The 20254-nt window shown below is 42.9% G+C and overlaps 1 protein-coding gene across 3 annotated transcripts in view; it reads right to left on the reverse strand.

Moving 5' to 3' along the window:
* CEP57 (centrosomal protein 57) overlaps positions 1-20242 on the reverse strand; it is a 32593-nt gene extending 12351 nt beyond the window's left edge. For all 3 annotated transcript variants that reach the window (XR_016280269.1, XM_089512797.1, XM_089512796.1), the window contains exons 1-8: positions 20048-20242; positions 17245-17401; positions 13471-13650; positions 10091-10212; positions 7747-7863; positions 6055-6132; positions 3249-3368; positions 1211-1291 (exon numbers count right to left, since the gene is read on the reverse strand). Coding sequence is in view for 2 of the 3 variants with exons in the window: in XM_089512797.1 (XP_089368923.1) it covers positions 1211-1291; positions 3249-3368; positions 6055-6132; positions 7747-7863; positions 10091-10212; positions 13471-13650; positions 17245-17401; positions 20048-20071 (879 nt within the window). In the remaining variant the exon portion in view is untranslated. The remainder of the gene's footprint in view (positions 1-1210; positions 1292-3248; positions 3369-6054; positions 6133-7746; positions 7864-10090; positions 10213-13470; positions 13651-17244; positions 17402-20047) is intronic.
* Positions 20243-20254: the final 12 nt, after the last annotated feature.

Consider the following 20254-nt stretch of genomic DNA (forward strand, 5'->3'; position numbering starts at 1 on the left):
GGTGAAGGGATTTTTTGTTGTTCTTTTTAACTAAAAAGGGGATGAGGGCATGGAAAGAGGTGCAGCCCTCCCAGAGCCAGCAGAGGCCATGTGCTAGACCTGTTCTAAGTAATAAATATATCTATAAGCATATAAGGATCCAAAATAAAGATGACATAAACTGTGTGCGTATAATACGTGTTCAAGTCACCTGTCATAGGGTTCATAGGGTTTTCTTAAGCAAGGAATACTCAGAGGTGGTTTTGTTCCATCCTCTGAAATATAGCCTACAGAACCTGGTATTATGTAGCTTAAATAAACTGACACATATGTTTCACGTTCAATGGTTTTTCTCCTATCCACCTCCAGATTTCTTCATTAGAAATAACTGCTTTAAAACATTTGGCCACCAGATGTTGCTTAAACCTCATGTAAGATATTGTTCACATTTAACAGCTATGTAACTGTTCTGTAACAGTTATCTATAACTATATGTTTTGCCAATAGTGCCTGATATTCATTGGGAGTTTCCCATCCAAGTACTAACTAAGGCTGACTCTGCTTAGTTTCCAAGAACAGACAGGATCTGTTGCCTTTAGGTATTTATGCCCTATATGCAAAAGCAGACAGAAATAGGCAAATACATACAGCTTTACAACAAGCAGGAAAGAAATATATACATTAAATATTAACAACAGGTACACATGCAAATGCACATTTACACCCAACTGGCAAAAACATGTAACTGACGTGCTCATAATAAACATGCTGGTAACAAACCATTTCACACAAGGGAACAATGGAAACTTTGGAAAGCTAACCCTAAGTAGAGCAATATGCACCAGCAATGTGCACTTTTTAAAAACAATGTGGACATCAGTATGTACAAAGCTATTACTTAGAGCAAGAACAATGGTTCACCTAGGGCCTGCACTGTCTACTGAGACAATGGTTAGACTTCAATTCCCAGAGTTCCCAACCTCTCAGACTTTTAAGAATTGAAGCAAAACGTCTTAAGAACCAAAGGCTGAGAACCCCTGATTTACTCAGGGGTAAACTGCAGTCCTTTCTCAATCTTCGGTTGTCACAGGTTGCTTTAATAATTAGTCCTGCTGACTAGGGATGATGGGACTTATGCTCTAATGCCCAGGTTTGGAAAAGCTGTGTACTACCTGTGAATATGATATTCTCACAGAGTTTTAAGGGTCCTGAAAATTATACATTTCCTTACCTTTCCAGCTACAAATGGCACGTCATCTAGTCGTAACCTGTAGTGGGGCTGTGTGTGGTAGTGGGTTACTGTAGAGACATTCTAAAGGACAGAAAGAAAAAAAGAAACTCCCTTGATTAGAAGAAATCAGGCTAAGCCTGCCACCATGATGGATCCTACATACAGAGTTGGTAGATCAGTAGGATTGCTAATTTGGTCTTTCTTCGATTCATGGGATTATACAGAGAGCTTTCTTGACTACAACCCCTGGAATCCTGTGCTGGCTGGGAGATTCTGGGAGCTGCAGTCCAAAAGGATAATACTTCCAAGCAATATACAATCATCCATGGCAGAAATGGCCTTGATGAATTGGACCAGAAATATATATCTTGTCCAGCATTCAGTTTCCCAGCGACAACCAAATACTTCTGGGATTCAAAAGCAGGACTTGGTGGAAATAGTCCATGACTCTTGAGTCTTGCCCATACCACCAGCCTACTACCACAGATGGCACAGCCCCTGAACATGAAAGCTCCATCAGCTGTTGAAGCTAACATGATTAACGTGGCAACCGGAGCATTTCTCTCCAGTTTGTATAGCCAGATTTTGGTATCCAAAGCTGTTTAAACAAGAGATTGGCAAAGTGTAGCCCTGCCCATTGATGGCTGTTTTTGTAGATCTTCTGCTCTTTACACTCCCCAGACTGTCCTTTCCATGGTCTAAATAAATAAATCACATTTTAAATGGGTTACAGAGCGCACACATCCCAGTTTAACATTTAAAAATTTCTATTTTTCCCAAACCAGAAGCTCATCTCCAGCCCTTCCATCCTTTCATATTTTTGGCATTCCATGCAGCTTCTGCAATGCTTCAGGTCAGAAAACTGTCTTCCTGTCCCACAACAATTGGCCACCCCTGGTTTCAACGGCTGGTCCTGACCCTTAATAGTTTGCATGTCTTAAGAGTTTGAGTATCCCAAAGACTGACTTCTTCCATATGGACCTCCTGTAAATATTCTGTCCAGGGGCTGAGTTTATCCTCCAGCTACCATTGCTTGGCAGGCATTCCCTAAGAGCAGGGCTTTACCAATGGTGGTGCTGAAGGGGAAACTCTGCATGGGTTAACACAGAAAAACACTTGTACTGTATCCCTTTTAAATCATATGTCTCGGTCTCAGGAAATTTTCTCCAGAACAGCCTGCCACTGCGAATACTGCACGGTATATGCCCTTCCCTATGATGCCAAGAGACTGGAGAATGAGTTATTCAGTAAGGGCTGGGGAGGGTTACTTACTTAAAGGAGGCTGTACATGACCAATTGATGCTTAGCCTATAGTCAAAATTTCTACTGAATTTGTTAGCTTGATGAAATTTTTCCAGCGCATGAACTCTGCATGACAACCTTGACAAACTAAATTAGAGTGTACAAGCTCATAGCTTAGGGCTCCCATTTTGTTCAGATTCTGGTCTGTCAGGGTGGGAGACAAAAAGCATGTATCTAAATAAAATTGGATCCTTGATTTACCAGTGTGATCTCTTAAACTTTCTTGGTGAGGCTGAAAGAGGAAATTTCACTTCAGCATTAAAGGGGCACATCAGGCCCAAGCACCTTTTTCTTTGCAGAATTTAGCCTCTCCCAGATGGTTCAGAAAGCTTTCAGTCAATTTGATTCTACTTTGAGCTTTTTAATCTGATGTTTTATAGTGAGATTCTTTATAGTAATCCTTAGCATTCATTGCAGTTATGGAATGGTATTTTCTATTCCACTTATTTTCACTGCGTTTTTTTTTTTTTTTTAAATGTGACAGCATGTCTTTTATAAACTTTTTAAAATTGATTTTAACTTGCAAACTGTTTGGGGCCTTTCTTCAGAGAAGGACAAGTGGGTGACAAAATAAATTGATAAGATATTGATAGAGTGATTTCACACAGTGCAATTCTAGGCAGGTCTACACAAAAGTAAATCCTAATGAATTTAGTGGATTTATGGATAAAAAATTTATTCCCAGTCAAGCGCTTATATGATTGCAGCCTCCCTCCTGTTAACATCAGTAATGTACCTTCTCCAGCTGTTTTGCTTTCTTCTTCATCTTCTTTGGCTTCGAAGGAACTGACTCGGAGCGTACCAAATACTTTTGTGCCTGCAGCAACTTCCTGTTTGTCTCTAATCCAGTCTGAAGCTGTTGAGATGAACCAAGGAATTATTGTTTTTCTTTCATTCAAAATAATAGTTGATGAAGTCTGAGGATGTGCCAACCCAGAAGCAGCCAATCATGAATCCATCCACAGTCAAGTAGGGAGAAGGGAAACAAGTGGGATTCTTCCACTATTTTTCTCTCTGTGAGTCATGTACAGTACCTACAATCCTAAATAGTGAGAAATGGCTTGAACTAGGTAGGAAGAGAAGAGCCAGTGTGGGGCAGTAGTTTGAGTGTTGGGCTACAACTCTGGAGACTAGGGTTTAATTTCTACCATGAAACCCACTGGGTGATCTTGGGCAAGTCACAGGTTCTCAGCCTCTGGGGAAGGCAATGGCAAGCCTCCTCTGAACAGATGTTGCCAAGAAAACCCCATGGTAGGTTCACCATAAGTCAGAAACAAGTTGAGGGCATACAACAAGGTAGGAAGATCACAGGAGAAAAACTACTGGGCTTAGGTGCAGGCTATCTTACAGGCCGTATTTCCTGATATGAGCTTGCTCAGACTCAGAGATCCACAGGAGATGCTTTTCTCTCAATACCACCATCTTCACAGGTATAGCTGGTGGGAACACGAGCGATGATCTCAGTGGCTGTCCCTAGACTTTGGAACTCCCTCCTTAGGAGGCTAAAATGGCCTTTCTTTCTTTCTTTTTGTTATTTTTCCACTGGCAGGGGAAGACATTTTTATTCAGACAGGTTTTAGAATTGAGACCTTTTAACAAAGGTCTGTAAGTGCTGTATTGTTTTAAACTGTATTGTTTAACTTTTAAAATCTTTTTAGAGTGTATGTTTTGAATACAGTTAATAGTATAATTTCATTTAATGTTGAATGTTTTTAACTGTAATCTTTTAAACATGTAAGCCACTTTGAGCATTTATTTTTCTGATATCACATCATATTTGGCCCTGAAGAGTCATCAGAGCATCATTTGGAATCAACAAAAACCACACACACCCCGCCAAATCTGACACCCTGTGGAGATAATGGGTTTTCCTGGCTAACACAACATGGACACTGACCATGTTGGCTATAAATTGTGGGAGTTTAGTCCCCAAAAGCAAATCTTCTGAGTTCATCTCATGATCCAAGATGAAGGAATGACACCAACAAATTAAATATGACATGTCAGGTGAAGGGGAAAGGGACAGGATGGGATTCTTCCTCACAAGCTGAAAACAGGTTTTCAACTGAATGTGCTTCTTTGGTCCTTCGGATGAGAAATTACAACAAGCCAAGCTATTGGCTGGGCAGGCAACAAGAGGTTATCCCGCTTATTGGCTTCTCTGAACATACAAGCTTCTCCCTAACCTGGTATGCTCTAGAGGTGTTGGGACTACATCACAGTGGGCAAAATTGAGATCATGGGCTAGAGGAGCCATCCCTATTTTCCCCCCTGCCTCCAACCCCCCCCCCCCCAGAAAAAAGCTCCTTGAAATCTCTGAGGATGTGGAGGCAATTTCCCCAAAGTTTTGACCCCGCCCCCCTTCAGACTAGGAAGAGTTTCTCAAAAACTGGGTCCTAGTCATTTTCTATGCTTTTTTTTTTAAAAAAAAAGCCCCTTTCCAGAAAGCTCAGAAAGGAACTCGACAAAAATGCCCCCAGATCCCCTTTAGTACAAGTGAGGAAAGTGCAGCCAACAGGAAGCATAAGACATCCCAGGATATTTTGGTGGCCCTCAGCCCCACCACCCAATTTTATTTCAATGTTATCATTAGTGTGTCAAATGCCCTTTAGTAGGTACAGAGGACAATTCTGTCACACTCTCCCACCCCACACACACACCAGTCCATTTTAGGCCCAGGAGAAAACTTTTCTCTAACAGAACCTACCCCAGATTTTTTTAAAAGGTCTCTCCTAGCCCTACAATGGCCCAGAGGTGGCCAAAAACCTGCCAAAAATGTCTGTTAGAATAGTGTTTTTCAAGCTGCCTGATATGGACGACCAGTAATTATTGTTTTCCAATGAACCTGGAATTGGAATTGTATTTGTGCCCACTGACTACAATTGTTTCTGTCTTTCCTGGAAACTCTGGAGTCCAGAGGTCAATGCCTAGCAGACTAACACTGGTCCAGTGATCACTACCTTTGAGTAGCACTGCCCTAAAGCACATTTGGGGGCAAAATAAGGTTTTTTGACCATCAATTTTTTTTAAAAGCCACAATATTTGGGGGCATTCTGCCCATCACAGGTATCCCGAGGGGGGGGGGGCCAACGTGGCCCCTGTGCTCCTAACTGTTGCCCACAACTGCCCTTGGGTGCAGAGCTTTGAGGAAACTGAGGAAAATTGGGGTGGGATGTCTCTGCCGTTTGATTTCAGGTGAGGGACCCCTGAATCTTGAGAGGTTGCTCCCCCCTCGAACAAATTAACATGAGAGCTGGGATGATGGGAGCTGTAATCTAACACATCTGGAGGGCCCCAAATTAACCGGAATAGAATTTTAACTTCCTGGAATACTCTTTGGCACGACTCCAGTTTGCTCTTCACCTGACTTCTGCAGACATAGTAGAGTGTCTGATCCTTCTACTGCATCATGTTTCTATTTGATTACATGGACCTTGCACCAAGTAATTCTATTTTAATACACTATCATCGAAAATAAGTCCTCTTCAAAATGGTAGGAATCACTCCCCTTCTGCAAGAAAACAGACCGCATCAGAACTTACCTCGGCAGCTTTTTGCTGTACCAGTTTCCGTGCACGTTCCTCCTCCTGGAGCTTCTCTTCCAGCTCTTGCATTTTTTTCTAAGTCAAAAAGAAAAAGAAAATGTAAAAAAACCATTGACAAACTATTACTCACAACCTAAGGTCATTACAACACAACAGACAACCTGGTGGCCTCCCTAAATCCCAGCTCAAGACTACAAAATTCTCTTTGTTATATAAATAAAACTAATCATTTATTTCACTGTTCCATTATTGCATTTAACATAACAGATACACATTTAGGTGGCAATTCTAGACATTCTTTATTTGGAAGTAAGCCCAACTGAACACAAGACTAACCTCTAAGTAGGACTGCATTGTCTATAACCAGAATTGCAAACTGTCCGATTTATTCACCTTTAAAAAGTCACAGTCTTTAAAAAGTCACAAAGAGGAGCATCTTCTCACTCTGCTGCCCTTTGTGTGCTAATTCATACCCACTTCTCTACAACTCTTCCATGTCAATTCAGAGGCAGGGAACAGAACGTAAAATGGATGGAAAGACCCAGTTCTTATTCTCCCTGTGCCACAGGTGTTCACCTGCTGCTGAATCTTGATATTTTAATAAAAAGAAAAAGTAGGTCTCACAAAACATTATATTTGTCTGCCTTGGAGTTAATTTCCAAACATGACTTCCAGAAAGTCCATAAAGCAAGGCATGAAGATCCAGGGTTGTGGAGTAGTTAGAACCAGGATGGGCAAAGACCTTTTTGTGTGTCTCCGTTAGGAGGAACCATTTATGTCAGCCAAAAAGGGGCCTTTCCTTCTCCTGGAAGCAGTGGTTTTGCAGGGTTATTTTTAGAGTGTGCCCCCCTCCCGTTTTGGGTCTAGTAAGACTCACAGAGAACCATGGAAACCAAAAACAGGCTCCAGGACTGTCTGAAGTTGCCCAGCCTTGAATGAGGGTGACAGACTGGACTTGGGAAATCCAGGTTCAAATCCCTACTGACCCATCAAAATCACAGGATGATTTTAGCCTAAACACTTTTTCTCAGTTCAACCTGCCTCACAGGGTTGCTGTGAAGATAAAGTGGAGGGAGGAAGAGCCATGCAAGCTGCCTTGAACTCATGGAAAGGATGGCTATGAATGGAACTAACTAAATAAATAAATGCAGGATACTTTCCCTACTATTTAGCTTTCCTGTAATAATAAGATAACATAGCTGCACTCCTGTTTTCGCTTATCTGGGAATAAATTCCACTGGACTTACATATTGAGTTCCCAGGTATAGGAATTGACTGTTGAAGTCAGTCTCCTCATAAGGTCTCAGAGACAGAGAGGCTGTGCAGACCACCTCCATCTTTGCCAGATTGGGGCCGCTGCAAGCATACACTGCAACCCCAATCTGGCCTTTCCAGGGCGCAAAAAGGAGCTGCAAAAAAGGCTCCTTTTTGAGCCCTGGAAAGGGCACTGTAGCTGCCACACCATGGCTTTATAGTGCTTCTTTGGCACTGCATCATCTAAACACAGCGCCAGAGGAGCACCATGATGTTGCGCACCATGTGGTGCATCATATGGATGCCATGCCCCAACTCCGTCCCCAGGCCAGCCTTAGTGACCAGTCTGCACAGCCTGTAAATGACTACAAAAAGATTCTTGGCATCCCTAAGGAACACAAGCCTAGTTGCAAATGCTGAAGGACCAAGGCTCACCTCTGCAAGAGTCTGCATGGCTGTAAGCCTGGCATATTCTTTCTCAAGTAGATCCAACCTTTCCAATTTAGATTTCACATGGGTTTGATCAATCATTCGCTCTTTTTCCAACGTGGCCTAGAAAGAGAAGGAAAATAGCAAAGTACTTCAGGGTATGGGGGAGGTTATGGGAAGAGTTTTCCCTGCTGAAAATTTATTTCATCACCTAACAGCACAAAAACAAAGCCAGTAAGACATGTCAACAATCCGAGGCAGTTCAACCATTACACTCAAGAACAGCAAAGAATTAAAATAAATTTGAAGCTTGAAGAAATGTTCACAGAAGACTGGCATTCAAATGCCTTATTGTCTCTGATATTGGAGAAAATTCCTATCCAATCCTCTTTTGAACAAATTCTAGCAAGAAAACTCCATGATATGGCTTTAGGGTTGCCATAAGTCAGAAATGACTTGAAGGGTCACAACAACAGCATGATTAGAGACCAATAGCAACCTCATTCTCCATGAATTTGTCTAATCACCATTTAAAATAGTGAAGGGTCTGAAAACCATGCCTTATGAGGAGAGACTTAGGGAGCTAGGTAAGTTTAGTCTGGAGAAGAAACAGTTAAGAGCTGGTATGATAGCCCTATTTAATATTTGAAGGGGTGTCACATTGCGGATGGAGCAAGCTTGTTTTCTACAGTTCCTGGGAATAGGACCCAGAATAATGGATTCAAACTACATGAAAAGAGATTCCACCTAAACATTAGGAGGAACTTCCTGACAGTAAGAGCTGTTCAACAGGGGAACGCACACCCTCAAAGAGTGGTGGAGTCACCTTCTTTGGAGGTCTTTAAACAGAGGCTGGGTGGCCATGTGTCAAGGTTGCTTTGCTTGTGTGTTCCTGCATGGCAGGAGGTTGGACTGGATGGCCCTTGTGGTTTCTTCCAACTCTATGATTCTAAAGCTATTTAGCCCTGTGGCTGCAAATGCCATAGTTAACCAATGTAAAAGAAATTAGCCATTCCTGGCAGCAGCATTTCTAGGATTTATGAAGCTGAACTGGACTATTCTTTTGCAAATGTCCCAGAACCTGGAAAAATTATTTTTGAAGACTGCAGCTTCTAGAATCTTTAGCCAGCATTTGTTGTTAGTTGCCCTCAAGTTGATTTTTGACTTATGGTGACCATTAAGTGAATAAGGGACCTCCATGTCCCCCTATCATCAACAGTCATGATCAGTTCCAACAGACTCAAGGCCATGGCTTCCTTGACTGAGCTCATCCATCTGGAATGCAGTCTTCCTTTTTTCCTACTGCCTCCTACCTTTCTAGTGAGTCATGTCTTCTCACGATATATTAAAAGTATGACAGTCTCAATTTAGTCATCTTGGCTTCTGGGGAGAATTCAGGCTTGATTTGTTCTAGAACCCACTTATTTATCTTTTCATCAGTTCATGAAATTCACAGAACTCTTCTCCAGTACCACATTTCAAGGGAACTGATATTTTTTCAATCAGATTTTCCCACTGTCCATCTTTCACTATCATACATAGAAATTCAAAATAAGATGGCAGGAACAATCCTAATTTTGGTATTCAATTACTGTATATAACTTCAGACTTGAGAATCCTGCCTAGTTCCTTCATAGCTGCCATTCCAAGCCTTAGTCTTCTTCTGATTTCTTAACTGCAGTCTCCATTCTGATAAATGACCAAGCCACATTATGGGAAATCTTGAACTACCTGTAAATCATCTGTAGTCATTATTTTGGTTTCCTGATGTTCAGTTGTAAACCTGCTTTTGCACTGTCTTCCTTGACTTTCTTCAGTAATCGTGCCCTGTCTTTGCTATTTTCTGCTGGTAATACCATGTCATCTGCTGTCTTAATTTGTTGACATTCCTTCCTCCAATTTTCATGCCTCCTTCCTTCCTCCATGTCTAATCCTGCTTTACATAGGATATATTCCACATACAATTAAATAGACTGGGTGATAAAATGCAACCTTGTTTGACCCCTTTGCCAATAGGAAATGATTCCATTTCTTTGTATTCTGTCCTAACAATAGCCTCCTGTCCTGAGTACAAGCATCAGGGACATCCAATGGGTTGTGGCATATTCATTTCCCTAATTCTTCATGATCTACACAATCAAAGACTTTGCTATAATCTGTCAAGTACAGTGTGAATTTCTTTTAAAATTCTTTGGTGTGCTCCATTATGCAATGAATGTTTACAATATGATCCCTAGTGCCTCTTTCTTTCCTGAACCCATCTTAGACTTCTGTCATTTCTTGCTCCACTCCCTAGGATGCAAGTGTATCACATCTAGTGTGGCAGCAATTACACCAAGGCCCAACATACCTGCTTCTCCAAAACAGTTGTCTTCTCATGTTCTGCCTGTGCTATCATCTGCTTCATATATTCCAGCTGCTTCTCCAAAAGGCCACACCGTGTCTCAGCACCTGCCAGCTGTGTTGCCAACTCTGAAGGAGGGACAGTGAGAAGGTTAGCTTTCATGATAGGGAAATCTCAATCACACCAGACAAATTAGTTACAGCAAATCTCTCTCCACTTATTTATTTATTTCCCGCTTTTCTCCCAAAGTGGGACCCAAGGTGGCTAACATACACAATACACAATAATTAAAATTGTACAATTAAAATCATAAAAATATAAACACTTCAAATGGAAAGATGCACACTGCAGACTCAAAACAGAGATGGTGTGGTGAGGGCTATTCAGATTAAACACTAAATCTGGTATACTGCATTGGCTTAATCATGTCAGCATAAGTGGTGGTGGCAGGAGGAAAAAAGCAACAGTTACAGCCAGGAAAGAAGTAACAGATTTGGAGAAACAGACTGCTTGTTTGTTCTTTTTTATTTGCCATCAAGTCTGCTTCAACATCTGGCAACCTCATGAATGAGGGAGCCTCAAGGGCCCTGACGATCAACAGCCCTGCTCAGGTATTGTAAGCAAAGAGTTGTGGCTTCCTTGATTGAGTCAATCTACCTGTAATGTGGTCTTGCTCTTTTTCTATTGCCTTCCAATTTACTGATTATTGGCTTTTTCAATGAGCCATGTTTTCACATGGCATGCCCAAATTATGATAACCTCAGACTAGTCATTTTGAATTCTAGTAAGAGTTCAAGATTGTTTTACTCTCAGACCTAATGTTTTTGTTTGTTTTTTGTCAGTCCACAGTGTATATATAGAACATAAACTTCTTGAAGCCAATATAGGCGCGTTACACACGCGCCTAAAGTACGTACCGTGTACGTACTAGGGTTGCCCAGGGGCATCTCTTCCAGACGCCCCTAACCCTAGTACATACACGGTACGTACAAAATGACGGCGCCCATTCTAGATGGGCGCCACCATTAGGACATCACGAATGCGCCGCCTCCAAATGGGGCAGCGCAGATGTGATGTCCTCGTGCCACGCGTGGGCGGCTGGGACACCTTTCTTGCGGCCCCGGAAGGAGCTCCAAAACGGAGCTCCTTCTAGGATTTGCGTTGCTGGCGCGGCCTTTATATGGCTGCGCCAGCGACACATGGCAGAAAGAGGCCTTTCTCCTCCTCCCCGCCGCCGTCGGGTGTCCTTGGGGCATGAAGCCCCAAGGACACCCCTTTCCAGGCCGCAGGGAAGCGGCCTTTTGCCGCTTCCCCACAGCCTGGAAAGCGGCGCATCGGGGCTTCAGAGGCTGTCGCTGTGGCAGCTGAGGCCCCGATCTGGCGAGGAAAGGGCCGGATACAGGCCGCCCCAAACGGGCAGTCTGTAACATGCCATAGTCTGTTTGCTTTCCCTTGCTGCCACTGAACGACCCTGGAAAAAGTGTACTCAACAGGATTCCAGCCCAAGACAGAAAAACCCCTGTAAAATCCCAGAATACCCAAGAGACAGGGGAATAAACTTTTGAGAGACATCCAACCAAACACAAAAGGATATGCCAGGAACCAAAAATGCGATCACACACACATACAAGCAGCAGCTAGACTCAAGATTGAGATATTCCAAACAGGCACCACTGTATCCCATTGAAGAACAAAACAGCCTACAAAGACCATCTGCAGAGCACAGCCTCAGGTATCACACTTCATTTATCAAGAGAGCCCTGCAGAGGCACCCATTAGTTCCACAGAAAGTAAGAACAATTGGTTATGGTGATGTCTGCATTGGTTCTGGAACCAGACTGTGCATTCTAATTCCACTAGGCTATCAATACAGCAGGAGTAAGGGAATGTTAAGGGGCAAAACAGACAGTTAAAAAGAGCTGACTTCCCAGCGGACTGGGAGCATTGCATTTAGACAGCAGCACACCCCCAATCTGTCGGGAAGCCACATGGCTGACCACACAAGCAGTGGATCCACGTATTTGCAGCACAGCGTTTACACACACTGTGCCAAAGAAACGCTGAAGAAACAGCATAGCCACAGCACATGCGCCCTTTCCCCAGCGCAAAAAAGAGTGGCTTTCTGCCACTCCTTTTTGCGCCAAGAAAAGGCCAGGTTGGGGGCATGGCATGCAGTTGCTGCAGCCCCAGCCCAGCAAGCAAAGGGGCTGCCAGAAGCTGCTCCTTACCCACCGTCTGTTTCACCCCTTCGTCACCTAGACATTTGGTTTCAAATTCCAGAAGACCCAGCCTGCACAGCAAATGAGAAGGCATCATGGGAGCTGCCTCTGCTAAATAAGAAGGGAACTGTTGATCCCAGACAGAACTCTTCCAACTTTCCTAATATTTATTTTCCATCATAGTGATTGTCAAAGAGAGACTTCCCCCCTGGGTTCACCAGAGGCTTACTAGGGATTCTTCAATGTGAAGACAGTAGATAAGCTTTCCAATCAATCTTCCCCTCCAAAGCGCACACACAGGGGCATACTGGATGGGCTTGGCATATTCCAAGTCACAGTTGGGTAACCCACAACCTGCATTACTGCATAGAACCTGCTCCCTTTTCATGATGACTGGCTGATCAGTTATTATAAGGGAAAGGCAAAAGTAACAGCCATGAGCAATTATCTTCACTGAGCCTGAAACTTTACCACTCGGCCTGCAATCCTGATGCAACTCGGATCTCTTTTTTTTCTGCTGCTAATAACCAGAGTTTTAAAATTTTACTTTTTTAGACTGCAAAAAAAAAGTTACTGTCCCCAAAATTTTCTGAGTAAGAAAACAATAGGCCTACTTTGACAGAAACCTACTTTGGATAATTCTATGCAAGCACAGTGGTGATAGTGAAGAGCAAGGCCTTCACCCCTTGTCATAGAGAGAATTTCAGAAGGGTTTCCTCAATCCCATATTGCTCAGACACACTCCGTATTTTCTGCCAATACTGCTCTAGCCAGCATCTCATCTGACTGATCACGTCCAGCTCTGTAACAAACCCAGAGAGCTTTTTGGATCTACTTACTGAGTGGGAAGGGATGCTTGGGAGTGACTCTGGCACCTTTTTGCAAGCCATTTTACACAATGTAATGCTATTTTCATTCACACACCATTTTTGTATATGAGCACTGTGCTCTCATGGAGGCACTTTGTATGCAATTTTTGATTTTAGAACTGCCCTGCAAAAATGAGAAAAGTGCAATATTTTGGTTCACATACTGATTTGGGAAATATAAATCAACCAGCTTTATGTTAAAATGAGAACACTCCCCACCCTTTTCATACTCATACAAACACTCCTATAGTTACCACCTTGGAGCTGTTCCAAGGAGAGACGCTTCACACCAATCTACCTTCATTTTTCTTGGACACTTCTAACTTAGAATGTTCTCGTTCCATTAGCTGCTCGCCTAACACTTTCTTATAGTCTGAGGTTTCCCTGGTCAAGTTTTTCACGCTCTCCTCTGCTTGAATTCTTTCCAGCTCCAGCCGTCGTATCTTCTCTTGCAAGTTCTTCAGAGCTGAGAATATTGCTAATGAGGAAAGACAAAGGCAAAAACAATTAGACTTGTCTTTTGATGAGCTGGTGTCATGCTGTGGACAGAGTGTAGGTTTTAACTTGGGGGTAGCTGAACTGAAAGACTGCTTAGCTATGAAATTTATTCGGTAGCCCCAGGCAACTCTGGGTTTTACCCTATTTCACAAGGGCAGTTGAAAAGACAGAACAGCATAAGCCAACAAGAATGTTCTGAGTTCCTTAGTGCAAATGCAGAATGTATATGGGATAAATAAAAATACACAAATGTTTTCTGTGGATCTTATATATTTCAAAATCTATGAGAAAACAGCCTGGAGGCCATTGAGAGCAGGTTTGAGCCCTGAGGAAAATATTTTTTAGGCCCTGGAAATTTACTTGTTCTTTCAAAGTCCCTGAAGTCTTGGCAGAGGGGGCATACAGAGCCCGTACAGACAGGCCAAAATAAAGCTGCTATGGGTCACTTTGTAGGTATGCTGTTTAAATTATGCATGTGTCCTAAGAGGTCAGAAGCCACACCAAAGCCATGCTCCAGTCCTAAAGACTGGAGTACAGCTTTGGCGCAGCTTCTGGCTTCTTAAGACATGTGTGTCATTTAAACAGCATACATCCAAAGTGACCCAAAGCAGCTTTATTTTGGCCTGTCTGTACAGGCCCACTGTCACCACTCCATGACTTTCTTGTCTGAACCCAGAGGTCTTCCTGTATCACATGCCCATTGTTGGCCAACCTAGGTCAGCCAGATGGTATTCAAAGCTGCACTTGGAGGCAGAGGAGATGAGGAAAAACTGGGAGACATGCTCATCCAGTCCATAGAGGTAGCGGCTCTACCTTGTCCAGACAACTGAGGCCACAGTGGGCTGATTCTCTTCCAGTTTCTGTTTCCAGCTCCTGTCACCACTGTTAGAGGACTTGCATTTCACCTGTGGCTTTTTCCATCTGTTTGCCTCACTTGTTCCCTTTCTCCCACTCACTTCCACTCTGCTTATCTATGGCTTCCTTTTCCTCAAGTTGGCACAAGTTCTCCTCTCTCTTGCAACAAAGGCAAACTGGCTAAAAAAAAGTCTAACATTATGTAATATAGAATTTTTTTACAACATTTTTCTTTTCTTTGAAATTCCCCCATTTCTCAATGTATGTGAAAAATAAGTGATTACTACTGTGGAGTGGAAATAATTCCATTACTATTACAAAATTAAAAAAAAACATAGACAACATTGGATCCTGATCCCTCACAGACTTCTGGGCCACTGTAATTTTTATCCACTCTGGCATCAGTGCATTTAGACTTGGTCAACCTCAAGGCCTAAAGCAGTGGTTCCCAACCTGTGGGTCGGGGCCCCTTTGGGGGTCGAATGACCCTTTCACAGGGGTCGCCTAAGACCATTGGAAAACACATATTTGCATGTAGCAATGAAAATAATTGTATGGTTGGGGGTCGCCACAACATGAGGAATTGTATTAAAGGGTCACAGCATTAGAAAGGTTGGGAACCACTGGCCTAAAGAATGACAACAGTAGGGTAGATTTCAGATTTAGCCATGTGCAATTTGGCTGAACAAAAAGGACTTCCTCGCCTCATCCTAACCATGATAGCCCTTCTGTGGGTTAGGGGACAACTCACTCAATGGAGATAACTGTAGTGTGGGCCCCTTTCTGTCCATAGAAGGCATAATCTGTTACTGCAGCTCTACCTTTGGTGACAAACTGGCATTTCTTTAATGAACAGTAACTCAGTAATCTCTTCCCCTCATTTCCCTTTGGCATCACTTTGTTTTACCACAACTATTTTAAGGCCAGTGATCGTGTCTCTTCGTTGCTCCCTATGCCCTGGTAACCTCGAGACTGGATTTCTGCAATGGACTCTACATGGGACAGCCCTTATACCAAACCCGGAAGCTTCAAATGGTGTAGAACATGGCAGCTAGGCTGGTCACTGGCACGTCCAGGGCCAGCCATATAACACCGGTTTTAAAAAACCTCCATTGGCTGCCCATTCGCTTCCGGGCGCAATATAAGGTGTTGGTGATGACCTATAAAGTCCTAAATGGCTTGGGCCCAGGATACCTGAAGGACCGCCTCTCCCCGTACATTCCGCCTCGCACCCTCAGAACATCTGGGCAGCAACTACTTAGGGTTCCCGGGGCAAGATTATCCTCCACTTCTAGGAGGTCCTTTTCCATCGCCGCCCCGGCCCTTTGGAATACGCTGCCCATAGAGCTCCGCTCAGCTACCTCCCTGGCCCAATTCAAACGGGATTTGAAAACCTACCTGTTTCAAATAGCATTCCCCGATTAAGTCCTTATAGGCCCCCCCGCCGCACAGGCCGCACAGGCAATGGATTGGCTAACCCGGGGGCTTTTGCTTTTGTTTTTGTTTTTTGTTTTGATTTTGTTTATTGTGTAATTTATGTAATTTTTGGTATGGTTTTAAATTGAATGTTGTGTATTTTTACTGCTGTAAACCGCCCTGATCTTACGGAAGGGCGGTATACAAATAAAATGTTTATTATTATTTATTATTTATTATCATTTTGTTGAAAAATTATGAACAAGCTGGCTGGATAATCCTTTTGCATCAAAGATAAGGAGCCCCCGCAGAGAAGGTCTTGCTTCTCATTTCTACTTGCCTGACTTGGGTGGGAGAAGCAGATGGAGCAGGCCCTGCTGACTTGACCATAAGGAACATACTGGTTAAAATTAACTGCCAAGCCACATACAGGAGGTCCTGCAGTTAGTGGCTTGGTTGTAAAAATATGGGAAGGAGAGATTAGAAAGGAAATAGATGAAGAATAAAAGCACTCCCATACAATTATCTCCTAGTACTACTAGTCAAAAGACAATGCCTAGCTGTTTCATCTGCCTTTTTTCCTTTCAAGATACCATTAATAGTTATTATTACTACAGGTTGAATCTCCCTTATCCAAAATGCTTGGGATCAGAAATGATCTGGATTTGGGATTTTTTTCCTTCAGAATTTGGAATATTGACATATACATAATGAGGGATTTTAGTGATGGGACCCAAGTCTAAACATGAAATTCATTTATGTTTCATACATACCTTATATACATAGCCTGAACAGAACTTTATACACAATCTTTTTAACAATTTTGTGCCTGAAACAAGGTTAGTATACACTGAATCATCAGAAAGCAAAGGGTAGTACTGTGTCAACCAACTTTGTGGACAGTTTTTGAATTTAGGATTATTTTGGATTTTTGAATTCTAGGTATGGGATATTCAGCCTGTAGTACTTTTAATATTAACTTTATTAATACTCCACCTTTCCCCAAAAATTGAGATTCAAGGTAGCTTGCAAATTTTAAACTATTACAAATCATAACTGTACCTTGATAAGCATCAAATCCCATACTACTTTTGCAGCATAACAAAATTTTCATTTGGAAGCATCCAAACTATTTTTTTGAAAATTGATTTGTGAAATGAATTGTGATGAATGCATCAATTTAAAAATAATTTAAAACATTACAGTATCTTCACCTGGCTGTATGTTACAGACTCTGCAGTCCAATTTACCAACCAATATTGACTCCCAAGGCAAGCCCACTCTCCCCGGATCACAATCCTACCTTTGCTGTTATTCTCTGGATATGCAGTTACTCTTCTGACAGGGGACTGTCGCAAGTCAGTGTTAATGAAAGGATTGTGCCCTGGATACTCTGCAAACGAAGCCGCCGAAAGCCCATCTGTGAACGACATGGACCTGTGGCTTGCATGAAGACTGCCCTGAAAACAAGTAAAAAATGGTTATTGTAATTCTGTAACAGACACAGAAAATGGCTTTCCTATTTTGATCTGCATGGGGAATGATGTCTTTATAGGGCAGTGAAGAGTGGATTAAAGAAGCAATCCCTGAAAAAATATGGACATAAAACAAGGATGGAGAACCTATGACTGTCCAAGTACTGTAGAACTACAGCTCATTTGCCATACTGTCAAGAGTGTAACAACATCTGGAAGGGGACTGGTTCTGCCCCACAACAAACCTAAAAGGAAAACCAACTGGTCCTTAGGAGCAACATAACTGAACACATAAAGCCAATATGCCACCTGATCAAAGCGTACACTTAGTCTAGAAAATCCATATTCAAATTCCCATTCAAACGTAAGCTCATTTACTGACCATAGGTCAGTCACTAGTGGTCACAACAGTCTTCTTTACAGGGCTGTTGTGGGGATTAAGTCAGAAGAGAGGGCAGAGAATCTTGTGCACCACAATGCATGTTCCCTGGAAGGATGGTGAGAAAAACAGTATCTCAAGAGAAAAAGTGCAATTAGATAATTAAATGAGGGGGAGAAGCAGACAACGAAGATATTGAAATACCGTAGTTCAAGGTTTTCCATACTTTGGCTGAGTGGTTATTAATCTGAATGGGGACCGCAGTCAAGAAATGACAAGACTGAGACTTGGAAGGGCAGCCATGAAGAAACTAGACAAGACCCTGAAGTGTAAAGGTATATCATTGAATACTAAAGTTACGATGATCCATGCCACTGTATTTCCAATTTCTATGCATGACTGTGAAAGCAGGACAGTGAAGCAAAGTAACAGGAGGAAAATCAACCCTCCTTTGAAACGTGGGGATGGAGAAGAGTTCTACAGATACTGTGGATTGCTAAAAAGAAAACCAATAAAAGGGTCTTATAACAAATCAATCCTGAAGTCTCCCTAGAAGCCAAGACGACTAAACTGAGACTGCTGAAATTTGGACATATCATGAGAAGACATGACTCACTAGAAAGGTGGAAAGCAGTAGGAAAAGAGGAAGACTGCATTCCAGATGGATGGACTCAATCCAGGAAGCCATGGCCCTGAGTCTGCTGGACCTGAGCAGGACTGCTGATAATGTGGTGACCTGGAGGTCTTTCATTCATAGGGTTGCCATAAGTCAAAGTGAACATAATGGCACTTAACAACAACAACCAAAGTAATATAAACGTAACTGGCAGGTCAACAGAGGCGAAATTACAAACTGGGCCAACATGATGAAGCTTTTGTTGTAGCTACCTGCAGCTCTTGCCTTTGCCTGCCTCCCACAAACCCTCAAAGAATGGCTTCGGCTGCATCGCAGCATTAAAGAGGACATACTTCTTTTGTGGCCTGTTGCACACACACATCAATGTGAGTCTAATGGGAGCGATCAGTGATTAGTTTAAGTATGTTATTCAGCTGGTTTCTATGCAACATTATGATTCAATCGCTCTCTTGGAGTTGCTCTAAATTGGAGAAGTACAAATTAGGGAGTAGAGTAGGCTAAGAATAGTTGACTCTTCTGAACCATTCAAGCAAACCCTTGAAAGCACAGAGGCAATGCACTGATGATTTGACATTAATAAAATGAAATGCATCTGACCCAGCTTCCTTTCCCTTTTCAATATTAAATTCCCTCCCTTCCTCCCTCCTGAAAGAAAGAAAGAAAGAAAGAAAGAAAGAAAGAAAGAAAGAAGGCAGTGAAAAGGAAGCACCAGCAGATGAAGGCATTGCTCCCCTAATTGTATTCATCATTCCTGGCCCCTGGCCATTCTAGTTGGGCCTGACAGGAGCAGAACTATGGCTTCTGCATCTCTGGAAAACGTCTCTCTTTTACCCAGAGGATGCTGTATATGTATAAGTCTAGAATTACAGGGGACCCTTGCTATCCGCTGGGCTTTGGTTCTTCAAGTCCCATTAAAGACAGTGGCATGGTGAAATGGTGCCCCTGATACAGAATGGAAAATCAGGCTTTGCTATTTGGAATGTATATGTATAGTGTATATATTCTGAGCATGACTCAGAATAGCAAGTAGCGAGTGCGTTTTTATACCGCTTATCGGTGCACCTAAGCTCTCCCTGAGCGCTTTACAATGCGCAAAACAATCCAGGAGCATGGGTTTATATTTCTATGGTGGGTTGCTTTTTAAATTGTGTCATCATGTCCTCCATTTTGTCCTGAACGCCCTACATTTTGAGGTGCCTGGTCCTCCTTTTACATCTGGTCCCCTTGTCTCTGCCTTGATCTCTGGGGCAAGAAATGAATGTCATACTATTGTGTCACATATATATATATATATATATATATATATATATATATATAATAGTTAATTTGTATTATTATATGAAGACGTGGCAGCAGTGGGAGGGCTCCAGTCTCCCTTCTCCGCCCGATAGCAGATCCACAACTTACCTGGATCAGAGGTCCACCCACAGCCTGCGCTCCAGGGGCTTATTTTCAGCGCAAGGAGTGCCTCTGAGCATGTTAAGAGTGCTTTTCCCTCTCACCACTGAGGAGGAGCACCTAACCCGCGATAATAGCAGCCCCCTCTCCGCCCACACGGGGAACAGGGCCTCGGGACCCTTCCCACCCCGTCCCTCCTTCTTCCCCTCCGTCTCACCAAGTGCTCCGGGTCCTTCGCCATGTCTTAAAACGGGGGCCGAAAAGGGCGCCTGTCCCTTTAAGAGGAGCGGAGGCGCCCCCTCCCTTTTCTTGTTCTCCCTCCAGCTCTCCCACAAACACCTCCGTCGCGACGTCAAGGCGGGCTCTATTGAGTGACACAAACACCCAACCAATCGCGACGCGCCTCCATAGGACCCCGCCCCTC

Source organism: Sceloporus occidentalis, unplaced genomic scaffold (assembly GCF_023333645.1).
Source record: "Sceloporus occidentalis isolate IW3139 unplaced genomic scaffold, rSceOcc1.0.p SCAF_2, whole genome shotgun sequence".
Taxonomy (NCBI): Eukaryota; Metazoa; Chordata; class Lepidosauria; order Squamata; family Phrynosomatidae; genus Sceloporus; species Sceloporus occidentalis.